The sequence below is a fragment of the Conger conger genome, chromosome 9 (genome assembly GCF_963514075.1).
Source record: "Conger conger chromosome 9, fConCon1.1, whole genome shotgun sequence".
NCBI classification, from domain to species: Eukaryota; Metazoa; Chordata; class Actinopteri; order Anguilliformes; family Congridae; genus Conger; species Conger conger.
In genome coordinates, this window is record NC_083768.1 from 58,776,283 (window position 1) to 58,788,204 (window position 11,922).

At 46.8% G+C, this 11,922-nt stretch overlaps 1 protein-coding gene across 3 annotated transcripts in view; it reads left to right on the plus strand.

Annotated features, from left to right (window-relative positions):
- The window catches only part of atat1 (alpha tubulin acetyltransferase 1), a 17,811-nt gene extending 5,982 nt beyond the window's left edge, over positions 1 to 11,829 (plus strand). The window contains exons 7-12 of one of the 3 annotated variants that reach the window (XM_061255538.1): positions 2,482 to 2,527; positions 6,147 to 6,221; positions 6,381 to 6,579; positions 10,211 to 10,314; positions 10,641 to 10,719; positions 11,271 to 11,829. In XM_061255538.1, the coding sequence (XP_061111522.1) occupies positions 2,482 to 2,527; positions 6,147 to 6,221; positions 6,381 to 6,579; positions 10,211 to 10,314; positions 10,641 to 10,719; positions 11,271 to 11,511 (744 nt within the window). In that variant the 3' untranslated portion in view covers positions 11,512 to 11,829. Of the gene's footprint in view, positions 1 to 2,481; positions 2,528 to 6,146; positions 6,222 to 6,380; positions 6,594 to 10,210; positions 10,315 to 10,640; positions 10,720 to 11,270 lie in introns of those variants that run through there. The other 2 variants (XR_009709594.1, XM_061255539.1) reach the window with 2 other exon arrangements.
- The last annotated feature ends 93 nt before the right edge of the window (positions 11,830 to 11,922 follow it).

Below are 11,922 nucleotides of genomic sequence, written 5' to 3' on the forward strand. Positions count from 1 at the left end.
GACAATTTGTCGCATGTCTTTGCCTCTCTCGCCCCCATTCTTCCTTTCTCTATATACTGTACAATAAAGCTGAAAAAGGCCTAAAAAAAAAAAATATATATATATATATATATATACATATATATATTTAGCTAAATACTTCATATATTTAGCTTCATAACCTTTATGCGTTCAGTTAAAAATTTGGCTAAATGTTTCGTACATTTAGCTAAACCTTTTTACATTCAGTTAAATACTTTATACATTGAGCTAAATTGTTATACATTTACATTACATTACATTACAGTTATTTAGCTGATGCTTTTAGGGGCAACATGGCTCAGGCAGTAAGAGCAGTCATCTGGCAGTCGGAGGGTTGCTGGTTCGATCCCCCGCCTGGGCTGTGTCAAAGTATCTCTGAGCAAGACACCTAACCCCTAAATGCTCCTGACGAGCTGGTTGGTGCCTTGCATGGCAGCCAATCGGCGTTGGTGTGTGAGTGTGAGTGTGTGTATGAATGGGTGAATAAGAAGCATCAATTGTACAGCACTTTGGATAAAGGCGCTATATGAATGCCAAACATTTATTCAAAGCGACATACAGTTGATTAGACTAAGCAGAAGACAATCCTCCCCCGGAGCAATGCAAGGTTTAAGGGCCTCAAGGGCCCAACGGCAGTGCGGATCTTATTGTGGCCACACCGGGGATCGAATCACCGACCTTGCGGATCCCAGTCATGCACCTTAACCACTACACAATGTAGGAAAAATGTATGATATTTGAAATGAAATGAAAAAAAATAAAGAAGAATATTTTGGTAAAATGTGGGGCAAAAATGCACAGTAGAATACAAGCACACATATTTGGCACCCCGTGCGAGTTGTGAAATTGGAAGAGTCGTAATCCATCTGATGCGACATTTCAGCGCGAAAAAAACCCAAACATTTTATCCATCCTGGAATTCCCCAAAAGTTGAGGGGAATTATTTTTTTTTGGTGCTGAAATGTGGCATTAGCTCGTGCAAACGCACAGTGTGTCAGAGTTTTGGCCCGCGGCGTAGGACGAGAGAGAGCCGATACCCAGCACCACGGTAATGATGACGCGTACAATTACCGCCAGCTCTCCAGAGGAGACGATCGAAAAGTCACCAGAAGGAGTTAAAATGCAACAAAGACAATTCTTTGTCTGTTTCCCTGCGGAACGAAACTGTATGTGACAGTACGTACTGCACAGGCATTCTGTTTTTTTTGTATATAAGTCCAGATAAGTAGGTCACCATCAAAAATGGTATATTTATATAGTAATGTTTTTTTTAGTTTTTTTTAGAAAGCAATTACTATAAAAAAATATATACTTTTTAAAATGTACACATAAACTCATTCTCTTACGACAATGTCGACTATAAGTTTGCACGGACGTGAGTCAGAGAAAGACTTTAGCAAACACAGTGCCACAGAGCCTTAACAGATACCAGATCATGGGGCCCATCTACTTATATATACATGTATCTGAGGAAAGGAAAGCTGGAACAGAGCCTTAACATACACCAGACCATGGGGCCCATCCACACACTAGAACAGAGCTTTAACAGACACTAGACTGTTTGGGGCCTGCAGATTCAGTTACAGGGCATGTAAAAATATCTGTTGTGGACAGTTTGGGTTGGGCAGCACGGTGTAAAAAAATCCGAATTTCCCCAGTGCTTCATGAGATTCTGTATTGCATACAGGGATAAGAAAACGATGCTCTCCCTGCGTTTTCTCCCCAAAACCTGGCACTATGGAGGCCCTGTGAATCCTCCACACACGTACGGTCTGAACACACCTGTGTGAATTATATCTATGGCAACAAATGCACACCAGAAAAACTTGCGCAAGGTGCTGTGTCACAGGAACATATGAAGATCAGAATCAACCAGTCCAAATTACAATTAACTGTAGAAACTGTGTGGTAACATAAATACCGCTATTGAGTTGAGTGTGAGTCTCTAGTGATCCCCCTCCAACGCACACACACATAGTCATCATGACAAGGTGATTCAGGTCAGCATCAGCTACGGTCTGGGTGTTTTTTTTTTAAACATTTTTTTAAGGTGGGTCTCTCGTATTTATCTTTCGGCCTCCACCTCCATAGCAGAGGTGTGAATCAGCCACGCCCACTTTAGTGTGTGATGTCACAGCAGGAGTTCTCAATGTCATCGGATCGGTGCTGGGGTGGGGGGATCATCTGAAAAGGTGAGATGGAGGGTGTGGTTTTGAGGTGAGGTGTTGACAGGGAGGATTCATGGCTGGCTGCCCCTCAGACGGGCGTGGCACACCCCCTGGACTCTGACGTGAGTCGCCATGATCGGACAGGATTCCCCCCTCTCTCAGAGCTTGTGCAACCAAGGAAAGAATTACCCATGAGTCATCAGCTGCTGCTGCTGCTAAATGTAATGCAGTTTAAAGATGTTTATAGTTCACGCTGGACCACTCTTCCTCTCCCCCTCTCTCTCTCTTCCAGGTGAATAACTTTGTGGTGTTCGACGGGTTCTTCAGGGACAGATCAGGTATAATTAAAGATTAATTTTAAAAAATGTTTTAAAGAAAAGACATGTCTTATGTTTGACTGCAATCAAGCAATCCTGAAAATAGTACTGCCATTCACACACACACACACACACACACACTCATGCACACACACACACACACACTCACACACACACACACACACACACACACACACACACACACACACACACACACACTCATGCACACACACACACTCATGCACACACACACACACTCATGCACACACACACACACACACACACACACACACACACACACTCACTGACTCACTTGTTGCATTACTTGTACACTATCATTCAATTCCTCACGAGTGATGGACATCCCAATAAATAATGTCAGTACCTCGGTTTACCTCTAGAGGGCAAAGAGTCCCACAGTAGACCGCTGACTGTTCTCAATGTGTTGGAGTAAATGTTATTGTTGTCAGATTGTTGACTGTGTGCCTAGCCAGGAGTTAGAGGCTTGTGTTGCAGTCCCTGTTTCTGTGCCCCACTCCACCCCCGACAGACCAACCTGTTAAAAATGAGCCTTTCCGCCATCTTTGTACTCTCAGTACCTCATTTCTGTCTGAAATGTTAGCGGCACATCTTCAGGTTCACCCTGTCCCACACATTTGTCCACATCTGATTATGTTTTCATACTGCTGTAGTGTTACTATCGTACGACTGTCATTCTGCTACCAAACTGCTATCATTGTACTACACTGTGGTGCACTGTGATCATGCTGCTAGCGCACAGCTATCATGCTACGGGCACACTGCTATCATGGTACTAGCATACTGCTATCATGCTACTAGCATACTGCTATCATGCTACGGGCACACTGCTATCATGGTACTAGCATACTGCTAACATGCTACAAGCACACTGCTATCATGCTACGGGCACACAGCTATCATACTACGGGCACACTGCTATCATGGTACTAGCATACTGCTATCATGGTACTAGCATACTGCTATCATGGTACTAGCATACTGCTATCATGCTACGGGCACACTGCTATCATGGTACTAGCATACTGCTATCATGGTACTAGCATACTGCTATCATGGTACTAGCATACTGCTATCATGCTACAAGCACACTGCTATCATGCTACGGGCACACTGCTATCATGGTACGAGCACACTGCTATCATGCTACGGGCACACTGCTATCATGTTACGGGCACACTGCTATCATGCTACGGGCACACTGCTATCATGCTACGGGCACACTGCTATCATGCTACGAGCACACTGCTATCATGCTACAGGCACACTTGCTGTAGGCACACTGCTATCATGTTACGGGCACACTGCTATCATGCTACGGGCACACTGCTATCATGCTACGGGCACACTGCTATCATGCTACGGGCACACTGCTATCATGCTACGAGCACACTGCTATCATGCTACGGGCACACTTGCTATAGGCACACTGCTATCATGCTACGAGCACACTGCTATCATGCTACGGGCACACTGCTATCATGCTACGGGCACACTGCTATCATGCTACTAGCACACTGGTATCATGCTACGAGCACACTGCTATCATGCTACGGGCACACTTGCTATAGGCACACTGCTATCATGCTACGGGCACACTTGCTATAGGCACACTGCTATCATGCTACTGGCATACTGCTATCATGCTACGGGCACACTGCTATCTTGCTACTGGCACACTGCTATCATGCTACGGGCACACTGCTATCATGCTACTATCATTTTCAGTCTTGCTACTGTCATACTGCTGTCCCATTGGGTATTTTTTAAATGTTGGTTTTGGCCAAGCAATTCCACACTTTAGAATTAATTAAATTTACAAAAATCATAAATAGTCGATTGATGTTTATGCATACTGAAACTTAATTTTATTCCAGTACAGCAGCATTTTAACGCAGTAAAGTGTTATTTTTCTTCTGGCAAAGCTACAATTGAACATAAAAGTATAGATTTTAGTCAAGTTAAGCACAATTTTTGCATTGTTCAGCATTAATTGTACTCCGGTAAAGCGAAATCTTTACACTGTAAAGTGATAGTTTTATGTAAGTAAAGCTGAATTCAACACTGCACTGGTTAGGTAATGCTGCAGAAAGTGTTGATTTGACTTGGGCAAAAGCTACATTTTAACACTGTCCAGTGTTGATTGTATCTGAGTAAAGCTGCATTTTAACACTGTCCAGTGTTGATTGTGTCTGAGTAAAGCTGCATTTTAACACTGTCCAGTGTTGATCGTCTCTGAGTAAAGCTGCATTTTAACACTGTCCAGTGTTGATTGTGTCTGAGTAAAGCTGCATTTTAACACTGTCCAGTGTTGATCGTCTCTGAGTAAAGCTGCATTTTAACACTGTCCAGTGTTGATTGTGTCTGAGTAAAGCTGCATTTTAACACTGTCCAGTGTTGATTGTATCTGAGTAAAGCTGCATTTTAACACTGTCCAGTGTTGATTGTGTCTGAGTAAAGCTGCATTTTAACACTGTCCAGTGTTGATCGTCTCTGAGTAAAGCTGCATTTTAACACTGTCCAGTGTTGATTGTGTCTGAGTAAAGCTGCATTTTAACACTGTCCAGTGTTGATCGTCTCTGAGTAAAGCTGCATTTTAACACTGTCCAGTGTTGATTGTGTCTGAGTAAAGCTGCATTTTAACACTGTCCAGTGTTGATTGTGTCTGAGTAAAGCTGCATTTTAACACTGTCCAGTGTTGATTGTGTCTGAGTAAAGCTGCATTTTAACACTGTCCAGTGTTGATTGTGTCTGAGTAAAGCTGCATTTTAACACTGTCCAGTGTTGATTGTGTCTGAGTAAAGCTGCCATCTTTTTCATGGCCATTCCACTCACTCCTCCAGGCTCACCTGTCTCACCTCTGATGGATCAGGGGATGTTCAGCTTTCTGTAAGACCTCTGCCTCTTTCTTTTCCTCCCTCTGTCTCTCCCTCTCTTATCCCTATCCCCCTCTCCCTCTCCCTCTCTCCCTGTCTCTCCCTCTCTATTCCCTATCCCCCTCTCCCTCTCTCCCCCTCTCTTCCTCTGTCTCTCCCTCTTTTATCCCTATCCCTCTCTCCCTATCTCTTCCTCTCTCCCTCTGTCTCTCTTCCTCTCTCCGTCTGTCTCTCCCTCTCTTATCCCTATCCCCCTCTCTCCCTCTCTCTCCCTCTCTCTCTGTCTCTCTCTGCACACCTTTCTGTTCCCTTAATGAGATGCAACCCACCCATCCCCCCCCCATCCCCACATGCTTAACCCCCCAGTGTTACAGCTTCTCCCCGAGACAATGGGCCTCATCATGTAGTTGCTGTAAATCAAGTGTAAATAGCTGTAAATATGTGCTTGCGTCTGTGTGTGTGTGTGCGGGATCTGTGTATGCATGCATGTGTGTGCGTGAGTGTGTGTGTGTGTGTGTGTGTGTGTGTGTGTATGTGTCTATGTCGAGAACTTTTTTTGAAGAAAAGCTTCAACACAAGTTTTTATTCAGGCAAATCCATACTGTTACACCATATAGTTCCTTACTCTGGTTTCTCCCCTCGCTCCCCCTCCCTCTCTCTCCCTCTCTCTCTCCCCCTCCCTCTCTCTCTCTCCCTCTCTCTCTCCCCCTCACTCTCTCACACAGCGGCACGGCTGAGAAAAGCTCTCCCAAAAAAGCCGGAAGGAGAGATCAAGCCGTACTCGTTGACAGAGCGAGAAGGTGAGCCCCATGTCTCTCTGTGTTGAAGAGACGCAGTGTCCCAATGGTAGACTAATTCTTCTGAGGCTGAATATCAGTGTGTATGTTCTCCCAGTGCAGTGAGTGTATTAACCCCCTCCTCTCTTTCTCTGTCTCCCTCCTCGCCCTCCTCTTCCTCAGTGGTGCGGGAGGAGCAGAGAGCGCTCCCCTGGCCGTTCGCTCCTCCTTCCTCTCCTCCTCTGTCCCTCCCTTCGCAGTGCACTCGCTCCCAGAGTGTAGGCTCCTCCCCCAGCCGCGGCCCCCCCCGGCCACGCCCCGCCCCCCCCACCCCCCACGCCCAGTACCTGGAGAACCTGAACTGCAGGGCCCGCCGAACCAGGTGAGCCCCCACAGGTGAACCCCTGCCCTCTGACCTCTAGAGCCGCAGTGTCACACACAATCTGACCTCTGACCTCTAGAGCCGCAGTGTCACACACAATCTGACCTCTGACCTCTAGAGCCGCAGTGTCACACACAGTCTGACCTCTGACCTCTAGAGCCGCAGTGCCACACACACAGTCTGACCTCTGACCTCTTAGAGCCACAGTGTCACACACAGTCTGACCTCTGACCTCTTAGAGCCACAGTGTCGCACACAATCTGACCTCTGACCTCTTAGAGCCAGTGTCGCACACAATCTGACCTCTGACCTCTAGAGCCGCAGTTTCGCACACAATCTGACCTCTGACCTCTAGAGCCGCAGTGCCACACACACAGTCTGACCTCTGACCTCTTAGAGCCACAGTGTCGCACACAGTCTGACCTCTGACCTCTAGAGCGGCAGTGTCGCACACAGTCTGACCTCTGACCTCTAGAGCGGCAGTGTCGCACACAGTCTGACCTCTGACCTCTGGAGCGGCAGTGTCACACAGAATCTGACCTCTGACCTCTAGAGCCGCAGTGTCGCACACAGTCTGACCTCTACAGCGGCAGTGTTGTATAACTACAATAGTATTATTATGATCATTGTTATGATTATTATATTGGAGGTTGTGAGTTTGATTTGTGGGTGGGGCTCTGCCGTCATAGACTTTAGCACGATATGTGTCCTGAACTGCTCCAGTAAAATATCAGGCTGCATTTTTTTTAATGTATAAAAACATGTTAGATCAGAGCCGAAAGATAAATGTACATATTTATCTGTCTCTGTCATAATTCCAGTTCTACTTAACTGTTCAAAACAAGTTGCAGAAAACGGCTGCATGCGTGTTGGATACACATAGTTTTCGCCAACATCGCCTGATGGTTTTCATTTAGTCAGGAACAAGTGGATTCATGTGATATACTGTTACTCATGCTCATCTTTCAAAGATGAAAAATCTTTCAATATGAAATGTGTTTCTGATAGAAAAACACATTTTGCTTTTTGGGAATTGACAGTTATTTTTTGATGATCGAATATGTATCAGTGGAGTCTGGTTTGGAGTTTCGGCAGCGTGCTTCATGACTAACTTGGTGGTGTGTAAAGTCTATGCCAAGAGTCTCCAACTCCAGTCCTGGAGGGCCTCAGTGTCTGCAGGTTTAACTCCAGTCCTGGAGGGCCGCAGTGTCTGCAGGTTTAACTCCAGTCCTGGAGGGCCGCAGTGTCTGCAGGTTTAACTCCAGTCCTGGAGGGCCGCAGTGTCTGCAGGTTTAACTCCAGTCCTGGAGGGCTGCAGTGTCTGCAGGTTTAACTCCAGTCCTGGAGGGCCGCAGTGTCTGCAGGTTTAACTCCAGTCCTGGAGGGATGCAGTGTCTGCAGGTTTAACTCCAGTCCTGGAGGGCCACAGTGTCTGCTGGTTTAACTCCAGTCCTGGAGGGGGCACTGTGTCTGCAGGTTTAACTCCATTCCAGTTGATTTTCTTATGCTTTCCATTCAATCTGTGCCCAGTTTTAAGCCTTGGTAACCAGGGTTATGGACTCATTAGCCAATCAGAGGCTTGAATTAAACACCGAAACACAGACACATGAGCCCCCCCTTCAACTTCTGATCCTGGAGATTTGGCCGTTTTTTCCTGGCGAACTTGGTGGGTGGAATTCGCTCCTCTCTTATTAGTAGGTCCTCACTCCTCCGTGTACTGTTGGGATTCCTCCCTCCATCCCTCCCTCTTCCTGGCTTATTGAAGCGTTTCTGACCTGTTCTCTCTTTCTCCTTATTGAAGCGTTTCTGATCTGTTCTCTCTTCCTGGCTCATTGAAGCCTTTCTGACATGTTCTCTCTCCCTCCATCCCTCCCTCTTCCTGTTCTCTCTTTCTCCCTCCATCCCTCCCTCTTCCTGTTCTCTCTTTCTCCCTCTATCCCTCCCTCTTCCTGTTCTCTCTTTCTCCTTCCCTCACCTCCTCGCTGGTTCCCCAAAATATTTTCTGTCCTTTTCTCTTTCCTTTTTATCTTTCTTCAACCCTGTCTTCTGCATTTCAACACTCACCTCTGTCTCATTCCCTCCTCTGTTTCCCTCTCTCCGTCCTCACATTTTCTCACTCCCTCGCGCCGTGGGTTCATCTCCGCAGCTCCCTTAACCGCTCCCAGATCTCCTTCAATTGAGCTTTGACCTTTGACCTTTTGACCTTTTGACCTTTGAGCCCCTTTTCTGCCCAGCCCTAAAACAGACCACAGGGTGTGGTTTATTTATTGTTTTATTTTTAATTTATTTGACTCCTTCATTAGTGTCCTTACTGGTGGTTGTGAGGAATCTGTTGTTTTCCACGGGGAGGATCCTGTACCTTTTGTCTGGCAGATGGAGAGACTAGATGAGGAGGTATAGAAAGAGGATGGAAAAAGAGAGAGCAGAGGGGGGAGGATACAGTGTATCACCTTGATTGCCTGTCAAACGAGCAAGAGAGATAAACAAGCACGCCTCAAATAGCATTACCTATTTATACAAGTCACTGAAATATCTCCTACAACGACGACAACAATGGGGAAAAACGTCACGAAATACAGTGTGGTTTTCTAGTTTGTTTGATACTGGTGTAGTTTTAAAAGATTATTATTATTTTTTTTAAATGGACGTTTGTTTCTATAACGACAGTATTCCCATCTCACAGCTGCAGCAGCCTGAAACACACAACTAGAACGCTTTCAATTTGTTACGGAATTTAAACAATAAAATAGTTTGCAGAAGAAAGGAAGAACATTTTTTACTTGTCTAAAACAAAAAGAAAATAATGATTAAACGTTTGGATTTGTTTCTATTAATGTTCCCTCCCATTTTAGGTAAAAATAAAAAGAAGAAGAAGCGGCTACGCTGCTGTATGTGTGTAATTCTTGAACTCCCTGTGAATTTGGACTTGATGAACATGGCTGGTTGTAAATCTGCTCGGTTTCTCATGAATAAATTTTGCTGCCTTCCATCCTCACGTTGCTGAGTTGATGTTGTCTAAATGCACCGTTGTTGCTCAGTGGCCCCTCCTTAAAAGCAGGCGACTGATTGGAGACGGTTGTTGTCTGTCAATAACGTTTGTAAGTGCCCTTAATGTGTGTTCGTCAGCTATGCTTACAAGGGCTTCCCACTTAGTACTTTGACTGTGGTCAATGCTGCATTAGGGCTCGCATGTGCATTTGTGGGTTTAATTGTGAGTGTGTTCGCTTGTGCGTGAGTGTGTGTGTGTGTGTGTGTGTGTGTGTGTGTGTGTGTGTTCCTCCTGGAAGTTGTCGGGACATGACATCACATCACATTTTTATGATTGTTTTTAATTAAAGAATGCATCATTTTAGCTTCATTTTCTTGGGATTTTGTTGCTTTAGCGTATTTTTCTTTTGTGTTTGCTAATTATGATTTAATTTTTTTTCTTTTCTGTTTTTCCTTTTCTTCCTTTCCACCTGACCCTGCACTCTTCATCTTATTTTCTTTTTTCCGTTGTTCTTCACCTCCTCCATCCCTCCCTCCCATCTTTCCCTCTTCTCTACACTCTTCGCCTCCATTTCTGCTGTCTACCTCTCCCTTGTGTTCCTCTGTTTCTCTCCCTCCTTTGCTGCTCCCTTCTTTTTTACAGCCAGCCGGGGCTGGTTGCCAGGAGCAACCTCTACAGTCGTCATTTAAACAGCAGAGACCTTGGACTGTTGCTGGAGAGACAGCCAAGCTCCCTGAAGCTACCTGGTAAACTGTCAGAGAACTACATTTCCCAGAATCCCCCAAAGCCTTGTTTGTGCCGTGCTATAGAACTATATCGTGCATAATGAACAACTTTATTCATTCAATTTTTTCCATAACCATGGCCTCTTAAATGTCTCGTCAATCCAGTTATTTGGCTAACACTCATCTATTTTGCACAGTTGATACACAAACTACATGTCCCTGCTTAGAGGGGACTCACACAAAGAACTCAGATTCCCAGCAGACACTGCGATGGTGGCAGTGCACCCTGGGAGATGGAGTTTATTCTCTGTTTGACCTGCCGGCGCTGTAACGTGTGTGCCCTCCAGGTTTGCAGCCAGTGCAGAGAGAGAGAGAGGCTGACACAAAGGGACAGACAGCAGCTCTCGGACACACAGACGTAGACAGGTTTGCTCCTCTCACATGCTCAACATGAAACATGGCCGCCCTGCTCTCCCAGACTGGTCCACAGAGGTCGCGGGCGGCTGCAACATCACCTACAATAAAAACTCACCAGCTTCCTTCGGGGTTGTGAATGGGAGAGTGTGTCTTGCATTAGAGCATTTATCCTTTCTTTACTATTCAGTATTGGGACTCCACAGCACTACCAGGTGTAAGATTTCACTGTTTATTTTCTGTTCCCTTTCTGCCCCCTTCTCCTGTGCTCCATCTCTTTCCCTCTCTCCCCCTTCACCACCTCCCTCCCTCCTGTTCTCTTTCTCTTTCTTTCTCCTATCTTCTCTTTCTTTCCCTCTCCCTCCCCATCTTCACTCTTCTTTCCTTTCTCCTTCTCCACTCTCCCTCTTGCTTTCTCACCCGCACTCCTCTCTCCCCCTTTCACTCCCTCCTCTCTCACGCTCTGTCCCTTCCTCTCCCTCCATCCCTCCTTTCTCTCTCCTCTCCCTCCTGTCCTCCCCCCCACTCTCTCTCTCTCTCTCTCTCTCTCTCTCTCTCCGTAGGCCCATATCCTCTGCCCAGACTGCGGCCCCCTGCCTCCCTCCTCTCCCCCAGACCTCCGTAGGTCCACAGGAGAGTGGCGGCCCGGAGAGAGGGAACGAGGCGGGGTCAGAGAAGGATGGAGGGGGAGAGGGCGTGAGAGAGAGGGGGGGGGGAGGATGGTCCTGGACGGTGGGGGAGCCTCAGTTTACCGCACAGTGGGTCCGCCGAAAACAGGAGTTCAGGAGCACCAGACCCTGGTGAGGGGTGCGGGGGCGAGGCCTACCAAACACGGTCCTGACCACGGGGGCGGAGCTTACACTGAGGATGTCACTGGAGGGGGCGGAGCTTACACTGAGGATGTCACTGGAGGGGGCGGAGCTTACACTGAGGATGTCACTGGAGGGGGCGGAGCTTACACTGAGGATGTCACTGGAGGGGGCGGAGCTTACACTGAGGATGTCACTGGAGGGGGCGGAGCTTACACTGAGGATGTCACTGGAGGGGGCGGAGCTTACACTGAGGATGTCACTGGAGGGGGCGGAGCTTACACTGGGGATGTCACTGGAGGGGGCGGAGTTTACACTGAGGATGTCACTGGAGGGGGCGGAGTTTACACTGAGGATTTCACTGGAGGGGGCGGAGTTTACACTGAGGATGTCACTGGAGGGGGCG